This window comes from Callionymus lyra, chromosome 12 (genome assembly GCF_982586985.1).
Source record: "Callionymus lyra chromosome 12, fCalLyr1.hap1.1, whole genome shotgun sequence".
Classification (NCBI taxonomy): Eukaryota; Metazoa; Chordata; class Actinopteri; order Syngnathiformes; family Callionymidae; genus Callionymus; species Callionymus lyra.
The window spans coordinates 9,763,804-9,786,488 of NC_141829.1; the positions used below are offsets into that span (position 1 = coordinate 9,763,804).

General features: G+C 39.7%; 1 protein-coding gene across 1 annotated transcript; it reads right to left on the bottom strand.

The window, feature by feature from the left end:
* Positions 1-1,799: 1,799 nt before the first annotated feature.
* igfbp5b (insulin-like growth factor binding protein 5b) lies at positions 1,800-19,643 on the bottom strand. The gene is made up of 4 exons (XM_087803580.1): positions 18,645-19,643; positions 6,702-6,916; positions 6,503-6,622; positions 1,800-5,210 (listed from the first exon to the last, which is right to left on the bottom strand). The coding sequence occupies exons 1-4, from the start codon at positions 18,991-18,993 to the stop codon at positions 5,073-5,075; spliced, it is 822 nt and encodes a 273-aa protein (XP_087659706.1). The 5' UTR covers positions 18,994-19,643; the 3' UTR covers positions 1,800-5,072.
* Positions 19,644-22,685: the final 3,042 nt, after the last annotated feature.

Genomic DNA, 22,685 nt, shown 5'->3' on the forward strand with positions numbered 1-22,685 from the left:
AGCCAGAATATTCAGGGTTCAAGAATGAAGCTAGGATTAGCTTCTTACCAAAAAAAAGTTTTCTAAGCAGAAGAAAACAGATGAAGATAGGAAAAATCAGAGACTAATGTTGAGTTTCACAGTCTTTATCTAAGCCACCAACACCAAGAAACAAGCATCAGAGATCAGAAACATTCAATTAAGAAAACTGGCTTAGGTATAACCCAATAAAGATCTATCTAAAAGCGTAATAAGATAACGTTGATGGCAGATTTATAGAATCCCAATGTGGGCTGGCTGACAGATTTGTGAGGCTAACTATCATCATCTTACCAAGGTTGTTGTCTCGTCATCAGTGTCAAGCAGAACAATTATAGCAGCATAGCCTGTTGGTTGCTGTGCAGACAGTCATCTTTGGAATCTCTTTTCTCACTTTTTAGACTTCCATTTTTTTCTATTATTGTAGTTTTCTGGTGAAATATCTCCCTCTTACCACTCTGCTGAGATGACGTTGGTCACACTTCAGGAAAGTTGCAGTAGTCTGTTTTTTATGGATCTCCAACATCAAACCAAACTGGTATTCTCTCACCTTTCTCCTCACTCTACAAACCAAAACACATAGCGTTTACTCTACCATGGATTCCTGAAGTTATGTCTGGGTCCTAATAGAGACGAACGGTTCATATGTTATCTGATCAGAATCTTCTGCCAGTGTAAATGACAGTAGGCCTCACTTAAGAACTACTCTATGCCTTTTTCTGAAGGCGTAAAAGGGGGTTTCCCCCACCCTGGGTTCAGTCCCCCTCATTCATCATCCAGTTGTTTCTCTGCACCTGGTCTAGTCCTGGTGAAAAAACAAAAACTTTTGAGTTTCAGAACGTTATCTGAGCCTCTCTGAATTATATCCATGACTAATACAGAATATGAGCAGCGACAGGGATACGCCGTCAAACTATAACCTATTCGTCTTTAATTCTTAACACTTTTCGTTATCTCATGACTCAAAGGACCGAAAACAAATGTGTTTGTTGTATACATTGACCCAGAGACAACACAAGGGATACCACACATACATTTGTTTTATGGAACTTCGGGTCACCTTGACCCTGAGATAACACAAGGATTAAACACTGAGGGCCGAACCCAACACCACTATACAGCGTTCTCCCTTGAGCCCTTGCTAGACTGATATTCTTTGGACTGTATATGTCCTTGTCAACTAAACTTGACGCTTTTGTCAATCTTGTTCATTTATGTCGCATAAAAACAATCAGGATGCGTGGCGTTATATTTGTATGATTCTATATTTAAGTCAACATTTTTTCTAGGTCATAGACTGTTGTACCAGTAAACTTCCTGTTGATGACTTGCTCCAGATCCTGGAGAAGCAGTGGGACTCCTTCAAGATGTTCGGGTGATGTTGCAAGTGGAACTTTTTGGAGCTTTAAATACTAAAGCTTGACACAACTTCTTTGGTTAAATAGCTGTCGGTGATATCCTCCATATCGGTTACATCTTGTCGTAGGTGGCTCTCGACAGAAAGCCATCATTCCTCCTCAAAGTTCACTGAAGTTCCTTCTGGATCTGTCCTCACTGGATGTTGAAGGAACCAGGTGACTCGCCCTCGGGCAAGGCTTAATAGAGCCACATCCTGCTTGCTGCATTAGATCCTGCAGGCTAGCCTGGGTGTCTCAGACTCGTGTCTAAGAGGTTTATCAGCTCGGGCGTTGGAGATTAGTCGGTGCTTACTATCAGGATGATTCAAACTGTACATTTCAAGTCAATTGAGCTCGGAAAATAACAATCGTCACCAGAGAGCATAAATGAATACATAACTTTATTTAAATAAATGCTTTGTCATAACAAAAAAAAAAAGACAAAGGTTAAAAGAGTACATAAATTACACGTTGAATAAATATTACACAGTGATATTCACTTTAATAATTTGAATTTTTTTGTCTTTTATTCTTATTTGTCTTATGTAGTTCCAAATACTGACCTTTTTTTTTTCTTTTTCTTTTTCTAAATTCCCCTCCCAGCTGTCCTCCTGCCACTGACGGGTCAATTTCAGAAGCCAGTGAAACATCGAAGTCGTTATTATTGCTGCTAACCGATCGTATATGTGTCTGATTACAACTGAAAACTAACCGATAATGTGTTGAAAGCCATGGAGGAGACGGAGAACAGTCGTAGGTTCACAACCTACGCAGGCTACACAAGAGGGTCGTATTCTAAAAACCTGCATGTCTGGATGCCAGAGGTTGTTAAAGAACTTTCCAAAAAAGTCTCTACGACTCCCGATTACTGTCTCGCTAAATGTAATCTAACATCATGCAATTGTTGACCCCCCGAGTAGGGGAAGTGGCTAGGCCCTGAATATATCCGCTGCCCATGGCACTCGCTCTGTCCATCAAGTCTAACTCTCCTGTGCAATAGCTCTAGAGTTTGTTATTTTCCATCTACTTTTCCCTATTAAAAAAAACGAAAAAAAAAACAGCTGTGACGGAGGTCTGAGGCGTGGGCTGCAGAGCCCCTGTCAACAAAAAAAAAAGAAATCCCCGAAGAGCACCACCTTTTTAAAAGATATGCAACAAGATAACACAACAATTAGCTTTTGTCCTTTTCCCCCTGCACTAACTTCATTAACCTCAGGACGTCGTTGTTTATCATAATCAATAGTGAGTAAATGAAATAAGTGCAAGCTGCTGCTTTTTTTTTTTTTTTTCTTTCTCGAAAGTGGTTATGGGTATTTATGATCATGGTGAAGTGGACGAGGAATAATCCTCTGAAAAAAAAAAAAAAAATGGGTCGGTCTTTGCGCTGTGGCAATCTTATACATTGGCATTCACAAGAAAAAAAACAAAACAAAAACAAACAACAACAATCTTAGCTTATTGTTTTGTTAAAGAAAGAAAACAAAATAAAGTGTGGTTAAACCGACTGCAGTTCTGTCCTCAACATATCTTCTCCAGAACTGCCCCGAGCCAGACATCACAAATGGACCATATTTCTGTTGTTGTTTACAGCACCGTTGGTATTGATTGTTCGTGAACTGCACCTTTAAAGAAGTCAGAAATGTATGGAAAAACTGTGCGAATTTCCATTTCACTTTCACGTCACTATTAAAATGCTTTTGAACATGTGAAGGCACTGTGAATTGTACACAGAGTGTCTTTTAATAACCCTTTAAGCACCACTTTCCTTAAAATTAACCATGACCCTGAACGCCTCATCCATGCCGTTACTTCTTTGTCTGAAGCTTTTACTTTTTTTTAAGTTTAATGAACATATTTACTGGAGCAAAATTCAGTTTAAACGTTAAATAATTGATAGAAAATGCTAGTCTTCAACTTTGCCCACAGGACTTACAATTTAATGCCACATCAGTCAACATCCTTTTCATAATAACAATTATTCATGGTAGGAAATTTTCTCTTTATCATGAGCCAAATTAACTGTAACACAACTATAGTCATATCTGTTAACTCTGGCAGTGTTTTTCAAATATAATTTTAACATCATAAACACAGCTGCACTTTTTTTCTTCTACCCAACACTCTCTCAAAATGGAGTATAATATTCTTTAAGTAGACTTTAAAACAATGATTTTTTTTTTTTTAAACTATTTTAAAGTATTTATTTATCAGCACCTTTTAAGGCACAAACTGATGTGTTCATTAAATCCTATATTATATGATTTACTCTCAATTTAAATCATTAGATAGTTGAAGTACCAGATACTTTCAAACTCAAAAGTTTTGTGGATGAGGCTACAGAGTACATGGAGCAACCTTTTTCGCACAAACTAATGAATTACTTGTTGTAAAAGTGATCGGAAAAACACAACATTGAATGACTTAATGTGTAAAAAGTAATACACCATGGTTACATCAATGGGAAAAAAAACCATTTGATCGAAGGAAGATGGCTCAAAAGTGGGCAGTCTTAGCGTCACTGAAGGCAAAAACAAAAAAAAAGCTATACAAAACTACAACTCACACAACTGAATCAGAAGAAAAAAAAAACAGCAACCTCGTCCTAACTTGGCAAGTTTGCACTCAAAAAAAAAAGGTTGAAAAGTGAAGTCCCATCGTCTCAGCTGAAAAACTGTTCTCTTTATTTCACCGGTAGAGTCGACGCTCTCTCAGATGTATCGCCCTGCATGGCAGTGTCTGTTCGAAATAGGCACAGTTGGCATATCAGGCTAGCTACATTGTCAAAGAGCCACTTAAGTTAATCATATTGATCTTTTTTTTTTTTTTTTTTTTTAACTCTTTTGTGGTCACACAAAACAGGAAAAAAAAAAAGTCCACCATTTAAGCGCTAGCGAAAAAAACGAACAAACTGTTGTGATTAAACAAGAAAAAGGAAAAAAGGACATTCATATTGTAATAGGCTCACTCTGTTGTGCACCAACACACCCATCAATCACACTGTAAACATACACGCCTTCAAGCACACAGTATTTCATGAAAGCAAGTTCCCGTATTCATAAGTGCTCGGACAGAAACCCAAAATACAGACAACTGGTACAGTCTGGGAAATAGAAAGACACTGCCAATCATCGTTTTTCGACATCTGGTTTAACAGCCACATCTGATCTGCCTTATAGTTATTTTTACAGACAATGAGGTGTCCTGATCCCCCCCCCCCCCCACCCCCCCACCCGCTTTTATATATATTTATATATATGTATGTATTCACCATTTTCTTTTTATAACTGGATCCCCAGCGCATCGAGGGGTCAAACGGATCATCTGGAACTTTTTCTTCCCATCATCATTCAAAGATGAGTGCTTGGTTAACAGAAAACAAAAAAGAAGAAAAAAAAAAAACGAAAAAAGTTCTTTCAGACTGTCTTTTTGATATATTTTTTCTTCCTCTTTTCTTTTTTCAATTCGAAGAAATAAAACAAGAAAAAAAATCTTGAAAAATGAGAGCGAAGCATACAAGGGCGGTCTCGGAGAAGAAGAAGAAGAAGAAGAAGAAGAAGAGTGTGGGTCCTGGGTCAGTTAGGGTTTTGGGGATGAATGGTGGTCCTCCCTTTGTTTTTTTTGTTTTTTTTTTCAATTTCATACGGTGGTGGTTTGTGTTCATTCGTTGTTGTTGTGGCTGCTCTCCAGGTCTTTACACTGAATGTCTCCTCCGCTGTAGTCCGTCCCGGGAAGCTGGACGCCGTACTTGTCCACACACCAGCAGATGCCTCGTTTGCGACCACGAGATGGTTTGCACTGCAGGACGAGAACAAGGGTAAGTAAAGATATCTGGTATCTCCTGATTAGTATTCAAGGCAACCCGGTTGAAATAAAGAGTCATCTGTTTTAAGCTAACGGTATTCTGTCTTCCCTATAGGAATAAGGCATTAAACACTCAAACCACCTAAAAAAGAGTCCTATCTAGGCAGTTTTGGAAACGTTCTAGATAGTTTTGGCACAGCTAGTGGATCACTAAACTGTCAGCCTAGTATAACAAGCCAGGTCAGTGATGTGTCTTTCGAAAAAACTCTAAAATTAAAGAGCCATTCTTTTGATTTGCTTTGAGTATGAACAGAATACAAACTGGTAGGAAGGCTCAAAGTAATAATTGACCCTATCAAAACAATCTCCCCGTACGTACCCTTTGGACTTGTAGGAAAACCAGGTAGTGTCACCAACTGACTTTGACGACGCTTCCAAATGCTACTAAACTCAATGGTTTTCTGTTGATCGCTGGTTTTCTGAGATTTAATTCCTATTATTACCGCTGTTCTTTGGCTTATCTTCACCTAATGAATTGATTTAAGTGTGTTTTAAATAGATGTTGTGACTCTATTGTATCATCAGTGTCTGTTTGTACAAAACTCTCTTTTCATAGTCCCGCCAACTGAAAAAAACTTTTTCCTGGAGATTAAATCTTTTCTACCATAACCACACCCACTCTTATTTGATTGGTCAAACACTGAGGTTTTTTCACCGCGTGCCATAAATCCCAGAAGTTTCCACCTCCAAGGGATTTGTTGTATAAACAAAGCGGGGCGTGATTACATCAGGAGGAGGATGAGTGAAGCCATCATTACGTCATAATGAACTCCGCTCTCATAACCTCTCGTTCGCCCAGATTTCAGATGAACTTTATGAAGTAATAAGTAAGGAAGAAATGTGAGTAAGACAGGAGAGTTGGTTTTTTTTTTACATCAGTTGCCCTTTAAAATGGCAAGAATAAAGACTTGAACATATGTTTGCTGGGTTCACCTGAGCCTGAATTTGATCCCATATTATTTTGTCTCTGTGTCGCAGAACCGTTCTGCCATCCAGTAGTGACTTTTCGCCGCAAAAAATAAACATTGATGTTTGATGATGTTTCGTGACGCGCAGTCGTCATTTTCAGATCTTAGTAGGTAAGTATAAGAATGATAACGTTATATTTGATTAAGTGGTTAAAAGCCATCGTTTACAGAGCTGTGAGTGCCATCTAGTGGCCATTGATGACGAGGAAACCGTATCACAAAACTGTATCCCTAAGAAGACACCAGCACAGTTCTCACCTGCTTGCGTTTGAAGAATCCTTTCCTGTCACAGTTGGGCAGATACAAAGACAGCGCCATTACACGGGAAGTGTCCTTCATCCCCTGAATTATCCCGTCCAGTTTCCTCCTACAGGGTCCCTTTAAGAAAGGATAGAAGAAATGTTTTTATTATGTAGCTCAGCGAAAAACAGACCAGTCATCGTACGACATTGCTTACAAATTCAGGTTCGTGTTTGTCGATGGGCAGAGGGGAGTAGTCCATGGCGGAGCCCATTAAACGCTGCTTGCTGTGCTTCCTCTTCAGCTCCTTGCGCACCGCGTGAACCTTTTTGCTGTTCACAATGTCTTTGGCGAGTAGAGGAACCTTTGCCGGCTGCATCTCCTCGGTAATCTCTGCGGTCATGGTGTCCTCGTGCTCGCGAGACTCACGATCTGTCCAGGGGGGGGAAAAGATGTTCCGATTAGCATTGGACAAATGTGAACTTCCTGTTGTGTATTCATCTCCTTGAAACAAACTGGGATTAATGTGTTACTCATTAGGATTCTATTTCAGAAGCGAGAATTCATCTGCGAAAAATACATTTTTTCATTTGTTATCGTGACAATCGATTGTCCACGAATTTCGTTGCTAGCGCTAGCATAATATAGCATGAATGTGAACGAATGACATCACTTCCTGTTGTGTATTCATCATCTTTCACATCTCCTAGAAACAACTGGAATTCATTTCTTACTTCTTTGGATTAAAGTGTCATTCAATCTCCAATGAACTTTCTTGCTAGTGCTAGCAAAACCAAAACCATTATTCTAGAACACTTAAGGCCTATTTTTTAGTACCCAATATCCGATAATATATTGGTTTGGATAACACTTCATTCAAAAGAGTAATATTTACATTTTAAACACACTAAAAGCAGAGTTTTGTAGACGGATACAGATCGTCCTGATTTCTTACTCACTTTGAATATTAGTCATATTGACACGAGGCTTGTGCTCAATATCAAAGCAATGGCAACATCTTTAAAGACTTTTCACATGTTTGTTTTATCTGCCCCTGAAGGACGCTGTGTTCTAGGAAAGAAGGACTTTTGATAGGATCTCTTGATATTATTTGGCCACAGGAACAATTGTTGGGCATCCTCATCACTGTCTTAGCGGTTTTGGAGCGTTTGGCAGGTTTAGCTTCCGAGATTTTCTTTTGCGTAATGGAGATAAATCGAATCCAATGTTCCAGAAGATAAAGCTTTTCAAAGCATCGTCAAAGCCTAAGGGGTTATTACTTCACAAGTAAAAAAGTATTTGACACATGACGCAATTCCCTCTACAGATAAGTTCAGAAAAGGCCTGCGGCGCTCGAGTTTGAATATTTAGCCTCACAGGGTGAACCAAAGATGTTTCTTTCAGGCACTTATTATTCAACAAAAATGTAAAAAAAAAACAATGATAATAATTAGGAAATAAAGGCATAGTGTTCTTTTGTATTCATGTAGATTTTATCAAATAATTTATTTTTTGAAACGGGTACATCAGTTTACAATAAACAACTAAAGTAAGTATTCTTATTATTAAAATAAAATGACAACTAAACTCCACAATTGTCAAGCTGTATTATTTAACTTTCATATTTAATAATATTCCCTTCTTGGCTTTTTTCTTAATATATTCATTTTTATTATTTACACCCTTATCTTAAAAAAAATATATAAAATAAATATTCAAACAAAGTACTATCTATGATTTTTCTACACTTTAATTTATTTTTTAAAGACACACAATCTATATTAATTTATATTGGGTTATTTAAATCTCAAATATAATAAACTAGAATTATTTTGTGACTGTATTGTTTCTGCATTGTCATTATCTCCTTTTTTTCCCCCACAAGAGCCCAACGCCAGGTGGTTTTTTTAAGAGCTTTTTGTCACTAAATTTGGTTCGACATTTGTTATCAGACGACAGGAGATCAATGGACAGCTGACGACTCCTGCACCTAACAGCCGTAGACAATCTTCACCCACTTTCTCAAGAGCTTTTAGTTTTTTTTTGTTTGTTTTTTTTAATAAAATGTGTATTCTCTGGATTACATTTTTTTTGACAATATATTTACAGTGAAACTACATCAAGATGACCTAATTGGATTTAAAGCACTTAAGGAAACTTATTTTTAGTGGCATTGTTTATCAAAATATATTCAACAAATTCATCAATTAATATGGAGGCACACCATCAAATGCAAGATGCATTATGGGAATACAAAATAATGTAACCCAAATCTGGACTACTGTGAACAGAACACTGCAGATTATAACCCCACAAAGGCTCCTATTTCTGAAGGACGGCATGAAACTATGGATATATGTGACATTAATTATGGAAAATCCTTCTTCTTCAAAGAAAATAGTCCAGTCAGCAGGATTTTAGAACCACACATTTTACTTTTTTTCCAAATAAAGCTTGCTCAAATGATTCAAGCGTCCTTAAAGTAAAGCCATCTCTTCCAGATTTGGCCTCTTTCCCATCCTAGCTTCTGAAATAAAAGTGTCGCACTCAAATGCAGTTGAGCATCATCGACTCGAGGGCAAAGTCGTAAAGTTTCCTTTTCTTTTTTTTTCCATTTCACACATTTTCAGACGTTATTTTGGCTTCCCCTAATCTCCGAGATCTGAAAGTACCTCTTGATAGGATATTCACAGGTTGAGGTCCTTTTTTATTCTTAACCTGCTCCCCCCGCTTCTCTTTGGGGATCTTCAGGGCTCAGCCTCTTAAGCCCGGACCCCCAACCAGAGGTGCTTTGAGGCCACAGAAACAAGCCCTTGGGCTCCCTCCCCTTTGGCTTAGCCGTCCCCATAAGTTATTGTGGGGACTTTGCCAGGCCCCAGTCGGCCCCGAAGCGACGGTGCCAGCGGATGACCCTGGTTTATATTTATCTGACAAGGAAACCCGCCGTGGCGCACAGGGCCGCCACTGAACCAGATAGGAATGTTGGCGAAGGGACTATAAGGGCCAGCTGCTGTGGCGATAAAAAAAAAAAAAAAAAAAAAAATCCACACTTGCGTTTGGGTGTGGGACCGAGACAATACATCTGAAAATATGACTTAACAAGCTGCCAACTTTACTGACCGGCCTATTAGCAGGCAGCCGCCACAAAAGGCACTGCAACATGGGCACAAGCAGAATCAAAGGGTCTGACACAGCTTGAGCGTCTGGAGTCTCTGGTGGAGGAAAAAAAAAAAGGGGGCGGCGGCGTGGGAGAGGGGAGGTGGTGGTGGTGGTGGTGGTGGTGGGATGGCGTCGGGGGTGGGTGGGTGATTACCAGAATTGGGTCTTTGGCTTCTGGGCTGCACTGTCTTCTCTTTGAAATTAATCTTACAACTCATGACTTGGCAGGCGGCGTTTAGATGCGTCCCTGTGTCTACGTTTTTTTTTTTCCCTCTTCTTTTTTTCCTCGCTCTCTATAAATATAAATGTCAAACAAGCATTCCTAATAACCCCATGTGACCACAGCGGAGGAGAGAGAAAGAACTTGAGAGGAACACACTTTGAAAGTATGACATATATGGACATAAAATATGCAACTTGGAATTATGTGTTTTTTTTCTCTCTCTCTATTGCACAACTTTTTAACCATTTACACCGTATGGGAAATGTGTACATGTGATCCTTATTAGGTTTTCTGTGTAAGTACATTTATCAAGTGTACTGAGAACAGGTTGGGGTTGTGGCGACCACCAGAGGGCTCTGTTGCTGTAGTGAGCTAAGCTACAAAACTTTAAGTTGTAGATTTATTGATATACTAATGTGGTTCAGGTTGAAGGGTTTAGGGTCTTAAAAATAAAACACAGGGGCAAATAAACTTCTCAAAATAACTTAAATGTTATTTACATTTATTTTATTTTTTTTACCGACAACACACCCTGTCAAACAACTATACGGTGGTTCCTATACTTCCCTTCCTAAAGTGTCTTTTTGAATAGATATTGAAGTATTTGTAGCATCAACAGGTGCTCATAATGGATTCACTGATCCTGGTGAATTAGAAGTCAATTTTCGTCAGGGAATTTGGCCGAAACTCATTCAAACCTAAACAAAGACAACAATGGCTTTCTCCTTTTAATCCTAAAATGCCAACTTGACACTAGTCTGGAAACATCAGAATTTTTTTCTTTTTCCATGCTCAAGATAAACAATCTTATTGTTTTTCTATTAAAGCTTAAAGGGTCTGTGTTTCAATCTTGAGACGCTGCCAAGCCGCTGGTCCGGAGCCAAGACAGCCGAGTCATGTGCCTCGCTTCCTTTTAACCGAGGCCTGGAAACCGCTGCTATCTCCCTCTCGCCGCCCGAACTTTAGATTTCATTAGCGGAGAACTAGGGCAGCCAAGTGCACTTGATACCTTTCTGTTTAAAGTTTAACATCTGCTCACCATTTAACTTCATTAATATATGCATAGTAATCCATACGGATGGATGTTTTTTTGCTGTACGTTGCAGAAATTGATGCACATTTTTCTTTATTTCGGTTGAGTTTTCATACGAATAAATCATATTGATATTACAGGAAAGCATCCCTCAGCCATAATTGTTGATAAATGGAACAAAGTCAAAAATCATACTTAATTACAGTCACTTGGAACATATTTTCCCTGTGATGTTACCGGGTTTTTAAGGCTTGTTTTGTCGTAAACATTGGTCTGGACGACAAATTCAACAGCGGAAAATGTCACGATCCAACAAACAGGTGAGTTAAGGAAGTCAAGAAAACTAGGCTGGATGGCAACTAGGAAACCTGGCAGGTTACGTGGGAAAAGAGGTAATGAAATTCTTCGCGGAGGTAGAACTGGGAGAAAAGACGATGAGTCGAGGAAAACAGCCATCAAACTTAAGCCATATGCTCCTTTCACGGTAAAGTATTATGACTTTATCGGAAAGGTCAGCGGTGTAATCCAACTCAGAAATCCTAACTATACTCCGACATAGAATGAATTGTTGTTGAGTTCTATACATTTTTTAATTGCCTATATTATTGTCCTGGACATACTACTTTGTCAAAACCTCTATACGGCCTTCATTAAAGCAGTGGTAAAGTCTGATGTCCCAACTGCTTTTTATTTGAAGGCACAACCTCGATAACCCCAAAGTTTCCATGACGTGTGAAATAACTAGCGAAGCAACAACACAAAGTTTAGTTTCAAACTGAATTCAAAAGAGAAAAAGAAAAAAAAAGCTTTTCGACACTGTGTCATAGTCGTGACTTGTTCAACCCGAGCCAGTTATTGACCACAATTTGAATCTTTGTGGTGAAATGAAAGAACGGCCGAGCATTTCCATTATGTTCCAGTGGTTTTGATCTTAAAAGCCAATAAGTTACACCCTGTGCACATGAGATGACAGCGGCGCACAAAGCCCGGTTACTTGAGAAGCCTGAGTGCGGGCCTGGTTATTGAAACAGCAAACCAGAGGGGAATATGTGCTTCATGAAATTCTGTTTATGATTTCTCCTTGATCACATGTCTCCAGGATTCTTTTTTTTTTTCTTGACCTTTATATCCTGCAGTCGGAATACAATTAATGTTGTTTTTTTCCCCTCCCCGTTCTGTGCAACGGCGTGCAGGAAATAACAGTTCCCATGGTATTGTGCGCTCAGAAAATGTTTACTGCTATCAAAAAGTTTCCTGCTTTTCATGAATGCACGGTATAAATAGCCAGGAGAACAATTCAAGGATTGTAAAAGGCATAACAGGGCTAATGTGAGGATGCAGGATACTTGGAAACCTACGGGTCAGGCCTGCAAATGATTGCCCGGTCAAGGCACAAGTCAGCCGTTTGAAAAGCATCACAGTGATGCAAATTGCTGCTGCGCTTCATTTTTTTTTTTTGTATTCTGGTCTGAGGTCTCTACCCACATCTGAGGTTGGGTTTTTAAGCTAACCACACGGACAGACGCAACCTCTTTTTTGGGTCACCGCAGCACAATCACTGGGTGTGACAAAGTTTTAATTCCCCAAAGGAAGACGCGTTTATTTTGGCAAGACACCTTATAAATGACCTTCAAGAGCATTGTAAATCAATGACATAAAAACAGGGTTTGTTATGGTAAACATTCGGTAGTCTTGTAGTATTTTCACACTAACTGGACCTGCAACTGCGCTAACCATGCTAACCAAGTTACCTAGCATTGCTTTCCTAACCTTTTTTTTTGTTTATCAGTAATGCACCTTAAATAATCTAACTTGAAGTCTAAACCTGGCCTTCTATCCTTTCTCCTCATGTTTTCTATCAAAATTACTTTTATTATCCAATCTTGTTGAATTCCTTAATATAGATAAAGATGTCATATCGAATTGTATCCACAATTTCAAAATCCTTCAATAACTTCTTGGAGTGTCCAATAACCAAAAAAAAACAATCCATGAACAAATGATCTTCTTAACTTTGATTCTTGAGTCCTGGTTAAATAAATAAGCAGTAGCACTTTTCTTAAGCTGAACAAAATAATCTTGATGTGGGCGTAAGGCTTTAATACTTTTTTTAAAAAACATTAAGCAAGTTGTATCAAATTTCCATCCCCCCAAAAAAACCCAATTTCTTTCTAATTCAGTCTTATTTCTACATCACCCGATCAGAAAACTGTTTTTCATTTGCGAAGAACGAACCCTTCCAACGCTGGCTTGATTGTTGGAATCCCCAGTGGAAAAAAAAAAACGAGCGTTCCTTCTCTCAAGATTTGATTTAGGTGTGTTCTCTAGCCATGTGTCGAAGTGGATTCTGGCAAAGTTACTGCGTGAGAAATGGCAACAGTTGTCACGAAGAGACACAAAACGTGCCAAAATGTTAAGCTTCTAAGTTGTTTAGGAAATGAGTTTTTCATGCAGTACTTGCCACCCGGCAGGCGTTTATGGGAAACGCTCTAAGGTTTAAGAAAGTGCCCCCCAAAAAAAGAATTCCTGGTGGAAGAAGCACTGCTTGTGATGGCACTCTTCCTTGATCTGCAGACTAATCCGGTTGAACTGTATCAATGCCAAAGCTAAGAAGGAAGCATTTTTCTGTGCTTCTTTTTTTTCTTCTTCTTCTTCTCTCTCTCCCCTGCGGTCTGTGTGCAATTTCATCACCAAATGACCTCTTGAATAAATTGCTCTGCACCTGCAAGAGATCAGTTGCAGCATTCTAAGCTTCCAACGGCTCAGATGTTCAAGGTGAGATGGACAGAAAGAGCCGACACAGTCTTTCCTTTCACATGAAACGGCACGAATGCTCCTCCCCAGACAACAGCAACACGAATAGACTCAGAGACTCATTCATTCCTCGTGCTATTAGACTTTACAACTCTAACTTTTTACAGGAGGGGAGTAAAAAGATGATGTTATTCTATTCTATGTTAATCTTTGTATCCTTTTCTATGTTCTTTATACTTAGATTTTGTCATCCCTTGCACTTTGTTCTTGTTTTTATGAAACTAGAACTGGAAATCCAAATCCCCGAAGGAGATCTCCGGAGGGATTACATGTATGTAAAAGTGGGCGACTTGTGCCGGGCACACTGTGGCAGGTTGTTCTCACTGTAGAAGAGACTTATGTTTCTCCTTTAACTGGTGGTAAAAAAAAAAGCTCTATCCAAGTATTTGAACTCGTAAAACGCCTGAACATATTGTACGAGAACAAACGTCGATTAAAAGCCTGTGGGTGTTAAAGAGCTTCGCGTGGCAAAAAAAAAAAAAAGGACGAGGCATTAGTGTTTATGCAGAGTATTCTGGATTTTGGAACCAGTCCCCCCCCCCCACACACCCTCGTAATCATCTTTTGTGTCATGGCAAACAGCAATCTGTTAGAACACAAGGTCCTTTCAAAAGCTTGAGGTCCTGGCTGCCATGAAGTCATATCTCTTGGCAAACTTTCCAGCGTCTCTGAAGCTCCTCATGGGGCTTGACAAAGTGCCCTCGGAGCTCCTCCTGTGACTTACAAATCACTTCTGGGATCGCAGTGTAAACATGAATGGCTGAAGATTCCTACATGGGGCTTGGAATCCTCTATTGTTTCCAACATGCTGTTGCTCTCACGCCCCCCCCGCCCACCCCCGACTCCCCCCTTCCACCCCCCGTCTCCTTGTGTTTGCTTTTGCTCAGCTGGTACAGTAAGCAGACAGCTGCAACCCCACACCACATGAAACCAAAGCTCACCTCACCGGTTCCCAGCCGTTTGACAGAAGCCCCCTTTTGAGAAAAGAGGGAGCCCAGAGGCATTCTGCTGAATCACTGCGCCGCGACCAAGCGCCCATGCAGTGAATGGACTGCGAGAAAAGATGCTCTCATTACCTCAAAGAAAATCCGGTTCCCCCCCCAGGGTTTTGAGCGTGTTACCCCGTCCGTGTACGACAACTGGTATAAGCCAAACCGTATAAATCAGCGTGATTGTAATAATCACGTAGAAGAATTGGATAAGACAAGCTTGTGTGTGCAGGCGTACCTTGACTGGTCATAAATCCCTTAACACAACATGGAGAAGAAGAGGAGACATTGTCTTCGGATGTGATGGGAATAGAACCCGACACTTGTGTGTGCAAAACAGATCAATTAAACTTTCGACACACTATTAGATCTGACTTTGTGTCAAGATACAGACTTAGACTTCATTTTAAGGGACAATCTGATGAAACTAAAATGTAAAGTATAAACACATTCATGGTGATGCATTCTGGATTTAAAAAAAAAAGGTTACATCGCCAAATGCAAAAAGGAGCGACAACTTTGGGTGTATTTCCACCAAAAGTACACATTTTAGGAGAAAGTTATACTTTGACATCTGGCCTTCTAAGTTGTTTTGTGTGGTCCACAACTGTAAATACTGCAAATATTTTCAAAACTAAATCAAAATCATGACTTTAAAACCCACAAACCAAACAGATATAATGAATTCAATGCATGTTAGTGCTTCATGGGTTTTACCCATGAACACGTTCCTCATGAGGTAAATACAATGGCATGGAAGAAAGTTTTATGCAAATATTGGTCTTCAACTAGACTGTTTACTAAATAAACATTTCGTTTGGCTCGGACTGTGTTAAACATCTGTTGCCCACTCGCTTGACTGCCTGAAGAACTTTAAAACAATTACTTCTTGTGTTGAACCCGATGCGTCATCGTCATGTTATCATCATGTTCTGAGGCCTTTTGTTGAAATACTTGGTTTTTAGATAATATCATGATCAAGGTGGGTTTTCTCAGCCAAATACCTTTTAAAACAGTGGTTCCAAAGCCCCGGTCCAAGGACCCGTAAAGCATTTGTTACCGGGCCAATAACAGTCCAAAAGAATAATTTCTGTTCTATTGATTATTACAGTTTTAAATGTGTTTTGTTTTGAAAAAAACATACTTTCTGTGATACCTAAAGGCCCTCGTCTCAGTGAAGTTTACTTAAAAATAAACCTGTAAACTAGTGGAAAAATGTTTTAACAGAAAGGTCGGAATTAAACTGGTCAAAAAAAAAAAGAAAAAGTTGGGGAAAGTTGCTCTAGAACACGAGCTGAATCTAGAAAATTAAATAAATAAACATATTTCTAATGATGGTCTGATGAAGCTTCATATAGCAGTGTCATTATTTTCAGTGTCCACCAGATGGCGTCTCTGCACCATTTACCTTTGTTTTGAACAACTGTTCTAATGAGACATTATTTTTAAACTTATGGCGCCACCTACTGACCTAGAAACAACATGGCACTGTTTCATGAAGCTTCATCAGCACATCACTAATAATTTCCATCGTAGCATATTTATCGATTAAGTGACGGTAAATAAATTGCAAAAAAGGAAAATGTTCATTTCACTTTTACCTTGTATTCTATATATACTGTATATATTTTTAAATAATCAATTTATAAATGCACTATTTAGATTTTGCATGTTTTCCGGGTCATTTTCCGAAAAGTTTTATTGACAAAATGCCAACATTATTGGTTGAGTATTCCAGGCCAAAATCCCATCTAATAAACAGACAGAAGGTTGGGTGTGTTTGTGTAAGCAATAAAGGGAACACTCGTGTTTTTGTGCTCACGAAAATGATGTGAGGACACTTTACAAGTAAACAAAAGCGCAGATGTTTTGAAATGGAAATCGGATTTTGGCCAAATTGAATTTCATTGCTGGCTCCTGGCTCACTGCGGTTATTGTTTGTCCAGGACAATTCGATACTCTGTGAAATCGCGGAGACACAACTGGTCATGTTTGTGTAGCAGGAATAGCTCGTGTTGTGGCGACATAAATCTGTTAACGCGGCGTGGCGAGATTAAATCAATCCGATGTCGCGAATAGTGATGAAAGCAGAATTGCGTGTGTGTGTGTTTGGAAATCCGGGAGAGAAACAAAACAGCCCGAGGTGTAATCACTCACAACAATTGCAAACAATGCACAGACTCTCCGCCCCGCCCAAGAATACGTGAGCGAAACTGCACACGTCCTCACGACACAGGCTGCAGATACCCAAATATATCATCTTCTATAGTGTCGTCTCCGATTCCAGAGCGGAGATTCTGGCACTAATGACCGTGTCTGCAGCCCAAATTAGCCCGTTTTACAGAATGAGGCCCGAAGCCAAGACCTTTGTGGTTCCCACCTACTTATCTAGTCGCTGACAAGCCGCCAAAACCTCTGGACTGACGGCAGACCTTTTTCAGTTTCGAGCACCGAGGAATCACTTAAATCATTTCAAACCACAAGGCCCGGCTCGGCTGTCCTCTTGCACGTATAGAGATCCAGTTGTAATTCGACTCTATACTCTACCCTCGGGGCAGGCTGCGTCCAAATCCCACTTTGACAAGGCTGAGAAGAACCGCCCTTCCCTCCCTCGGTCAAGTGTTCAGTGCTGTGCCACAGTTTTGCTGCTGCTCCGGACTCTCAAGTAGACTCTTGTCAATTTGAAAATGATTATTGATTTTAGAGATTACAGTTTATTCATTCAGTTTACTTATTTTATAGCATATGTGATGCAAACTTCAAGGTGGAAGTCCCACATTGGTACATGCATGTCAGGTTTATTTTCTTGGTAAAATGCAAAACAATGGCTTTAAACCTCCATTTATGACCTTAAATTTGGTCTAACTCCACTCAAACAACACACATATCGCTTGATATCCACTTTACAAAGCAAATACAGATCAAGGCAATGATTTAACCAGGGAAAGCCTGAATGCAGTAGTTGATACTCGGCACGTGACTGTCACAAATATCACGAAAACAGAAGCGAAACCATGATTTAGCTTTCAAGTCACTCACGCAGCATAAGTACGGTTAGTTATTATGAAACAGTGCGGATAGATAGCTTGCTAAAATGCTTGACTAGACACGAAATATTCCACATTTTTTGACGCTTTATTGCCTAGTGTTTGGATCAGAAACAGGCGTGACACGTGTTTACACTTTAGCAACGATAATAATGTCACTTTGCGTATCACAAAGTTACGCTACTTAACTTTTTATGGCAAAAATATGTCATTAAACACACTTTTATGTCTCAATTCAAACTACTATGTACTTTAACAAAATTGATAACAATTTTAAAATGTTAATCGGTTGACAAATGTGTATTAAAATAAGGGCAAGATTCTTTTTTTCTTTCTTTAACTTCCGAAAACATTCCATCAAATGAAAAATGCTTCACTTTTGTCCAGGACTCAAAGAGTTAACAAAGCGAAACACTTGTTTCTGTGACTCAACAAGTGGACTTTTTTTAAAAAAACAAGTTTGGAGAATCAGAACCCAACAGATGGTTTATTACGCATGTGTAACGCAATAATAATAATAAATGTGTTTTTGTTATTGTTTTTTGGATGGAGGTGGGGGTGGGGGGTGGGGGGGGGTGTAGTTGTGTGTGTGTGTGTGTGTGTGACGCGCACTTCTGCGAGCGCAAAATAAAAGACGCAACTTGGAGAGGTGCAATAATCTGCGGGCTGTTTAATCAAGCCGGTGGATAGAAGTTAATCAGATGTTCTCACCATCTGTCAAACAAACGGTCTGTCAGAGAGCAGCGCGCCCGGGACAACAAGACTGGTCCGGGGTGAGACAGGTGGACCTCCTGGGGTCTCCGGATAAAGGATCAAAAAAACCGACGGGGATAATATTTGTTTTTGTTTTTTTTTAAGAAGGATCCAGGAGCTGGAGGGAAGGTGCGCGTCTTACCTATGGGTGGATGCACGGGTTTGTATCCTTTCTCGTTGGTGCACACTCCCCTGCCGTGCAGCAGGGCGTGCAGGGGCTTCTCCTCCCCGCTCCTGGGCAGGCACCGGAGCCCCTGGGTGCAGGTCCCGGTGTAGACCCCGCACGCCTGCCCCTCGGAGAGCGCGCATGTGAGGCAGCAGCCGCAGCCGGGCTCCTTCACCAGCTGGCAGCCGGTCGGGATCGGAGGACACATGGACATCGCCTTGTCGTCGCAGGGCTCGCACGGCACGTAGGAGCCCCAGCACCCGGAGAGTCCCAAGAGAAACGTCGCCAGGAGGCAGAAACTCATCCACATCTTGGCTCTTCGCATGCGAGCAGGACTGCGCGCGAGAGGAGGGAGGAGGAGGGCTGGAAAAAGTGGACCTTGGTCTAATGGACACAATGCCTCAATCAGATAATCCGATTCTTTAAAGCTAAAGCCAAGAGTCTTTATCCAAAGAGTGCCGCTATCTATTTAAAAAAAAGAAAAAGAAAAAAGAAACATGAGTTGAAGTCTCTCGCTGTCGTGCAACAAGTGGGGAAATGCGTAAAAGTGGGCTCCAGAGATAAACGTCCCCCTTGCGCGAGTCTTTTTTTTTTTTTTGCACCGCCTTCAATTTTGGAACTCCAGTACTTTCTCCACCAGAGGTTTCCTGAGCAGACTGATCCACTCGAGCGCTGTCTTGCCTTTTTAAAAAGAGCCGAGCCCAAACCCCGAACTATGAATACGCGTAACAGCAGGGAAGGGAGGCGCACTTGTTCCACAGCCTGGGGGAGAGCCAGGCTCCTTCTTTTTTCTTCCTTCCCTCCTCCTCCTCCTCCTCCTCCTCCTCCTTCTCCTCTTCTTCTTCCAGCAGCAGGATCGCTCTTTCACCCCGAATGATGCCAAAGTGCAGGAGTCAGAAAAGAAATATGTTCGAGTTTTATTTTTTTTTTTAAAGGAAAAGCAACGATGTTATGGAAACTGTTGTGCAATTATTATCCTCCAGAGCTGGAACCAAAAACCTTTTTCTTCACCGTGAGACGTTTTTTCATCTCATCTTTTATGATCACCTTCAAAATCTATATGATCACCTCTTTATTTCCCTCACTTTATGATGGTACTTTTTTTTCCCCTTTGATCCATCATCTCAGAATAACCTTTGACTGGAGAATATATATTTTGATATGCGTTACAAGTTCTATTTCAGAAGCGTATGTATATTTCATATAGATGTGGCTGGAAGGGAGTTTAAATCTTTCATGAACTGAACATGTAAAGTCTGGAGCGGCTTTCATACTTCATCAGAGGCGGCTGGTGATGAATATTTCAAAAAAAAAAAAAAAAAGGGAAGAAAAAGGGTGAACAAGTTTAAGAAAATGTGTGGATTATTATAAGAAATACAGAAAAAAAACTGTATTTAACCCTTCAGTCTTATCCAAAATAGTAACTAAAATGTATTTATTGATTCATATAAATCATCAAATAAACCTTTTGTTTAAATAAGTTTCTTTAAGTGTCAATAATGCATCTTAGAAAACAGGTTTAAGGTCCACGAACCAATAAATGTTGAATTATATTTTCAAAAAAAGAGTTTGGATTATTGAAAAAGAAACCCAAGAAACAAAAGAGCTGCAAGTGACGTCTATCTTGACTCCCACCGAAGCGAAAACAAAGTCAACGTTTCAACTAAAACGAGAGACGACCCTCCTGATTCAGGATTGTGTCGAGAAATGTGTTTGTCTCAAATGCTTTGACCTATGCGTGACCTCTAAAGCTCGACACCTGTTGCCTCCATTTGACACCGTTTGTGTTAATGAAAGGCTCATCAGACACTTAAAAATACACTCCATCGCGAGACAGCGTTGAGGAGGATGTCACTCATTCAACCCCGGGGCACCGGGCCTCCATGATATCACCACATCAGCTCTGCAGCAGCAGCAACACGGCAGCGGCTGCTTTTTCCATCTCTGCAGCATTCAGGGAAGATTTTCTTCGGGCGGTAATTCGCCGCGTGTCAGGAGTCTGTTTCGCTGCGGCTTCCCAGATTCACTCAGGGCTTGATAGATGGCCTCGGTCGTTTCCTAAACGTGGCCATCAGCTCGTTTGACCGGTCCGACTTAGACAGAGAAGCCCCAGTGGACAGGATTCCTTCACGCCAGTTCCGTTCGCGACCACTAGAAGGAGCTGTTAACAACGAAAGATCACACCAGCCTCCCAAAATGGATAAAAAACTATCACAAACATGATTTGAACATAATAAAATAAAGATATGACATTATATACGACTTGATTACATAGGTTTGAGATTAATATCTAAGTATTTTTAACAGTATTATCTCATCATCATGTTAAAATAATAACTAATTACCCAGATAAATAACTACTATCTCGGAATATTCAAAATATGTTTTGTTTATTGCCAATTCAAGTGGGTTTTAGTGCATTAAGTAGCAATTAAAGGACCTAAAGTGAATCTATTCATTTCAATATGTTCTTCTTAACATTAGTTTATATATATTGTTGGTTTAAATTTAAGTGCAAACACACTTTACTGAAATAACACTAAGAAGCACAGAGATCATTTATGCCCCTTAATAAAACTTTGTTATTTTTGTTGATGATGTAGTTGAGGTTTTTTGGTATCTATAAAAAAAACACAGCAATGTTTGATGCTAATGATGGTGACTATGTTAACACAACAACCCTAGTTATAAAACATCTTCATGAATTTTAAAAACTTTTTTTTTTTATGGTTTATTTTACTGGTTTAGAGAATATCTGCAAATTTGATAAAATCTTTTACTTTTTCCTATAACATTTCAAATTCAATTTTCAACTAGAATCAAACAATTTTCAACTATAATCAAACTATTTAAACTGTAATCAAACAATTTTAAACTACAATAAAACAATTTTCAACTTAAATCAAACAATTTTCAATTGTAATCAAACAATTTTCAACTATATTCAAACTATTTTAAACTATAATTAAACAATTTTCAACTTTAATCAAACTATTTTAAACTATAAACAAACAATTTTCAACTAGAATCAAACAATTTTAACTATAATCAAACAATTTTCCACTGTGAACAAATAAACTTTCAGCTGTCAATTAAAATGTTTCATTTTAAATCAATTTCTTTTATTTTTTGGCACAAAGAGAAGATCAGTCCATATTTAGATACACTGTCCTTCTAAAATTGTAAGATCAAATCCTCAATCTTGTTTCACTTAATTTGGGGAAACTGAGACTTTCTCATTTGTTCTTTGTATTCACTGAATGCTTGTGTTGGTTTTCTTGTCACACTCTGGATTATTGATGACACCAAGTTGTCAGCAAGTGTGTTGGCGGTGACCGGCAAGCTGTCCAGGGGGTCCTCTACCTCAATTATCTGGGGACGACTCCAACTCTCCGAGACCTCTTTACGGGAACGAGCAAAAAAACATCGACAGAGCCTCAAACAATGTGGTAACGATGTTGCGAAATCAATCAGCTATTACCGTAACATTACGTCAAAAACATCAGCGACTTGTAATCCAAGTCACGTTGCATTTGCTCAGGAGATTCAAGCTGGATCTGTTTTTCAAATTTCCAGCTGTATCATTATGCATATGCATGTACGAGCCTTGTCAACACTTGTCCACATGCTCAAGTGCCAAGTCCGGCTTCAGACTCTCCTCTATTTCTATTTCTTCGTTGGTATACATGGTCTGCTCATCTGGTTTCTTCTCGACTCTTCTTCTTCTTCTTCTTCTTCTTCTTCACCCCTGACTCATGGTGCGCCCGAGAGTCATTGATTGATTATCGCAATGAAATAAATTAGGAAGCCATCGGTTCCAAAAAAAAGAAAAGATCTGATTGAAGATTTCAGTTTGAATGGTGTTAACCGGTCGCAGATGTCGAAGGGAAACCTGTTCCCGAGATCAAAGCGGGCGAAGAGATCGCGAGCTAAGTCAACGCAGCCCGTCATTTTCATCGATAAGATATCCGCCATAAAAGCTCCCAGATGGGTTTTCCGAGCGAACATTCCTAAACC

What these genes read in the sequence shown, in the direction of transcription:
- igfbp5b (XM_087803580.1), bottom strand. Translation starts at nt 18,993, where the DNA reads ATGCGAAGAGCCAAGATGTGGATGAGTTTCTGCCTCCTGGCGACGTTT. An exon ending in ACAAACACGAACCTGAATTT is followed by an intron (nt 6,623 to 6,701) that starts GTAAGCAATGTC and finishes CCTTTCTTAAAG; the next exon opens with GGACCCTGTAGGAGGAAACT. An exon ending in GATTCTTCAAACGCAAGCAG is followed by an intron (nt 5,211 to 6,502) that starts GTGAGAACTGTG and finishes CTCGTCCTGCAG; the next exon opens with TGCAAACCATCTCGTGGTCG.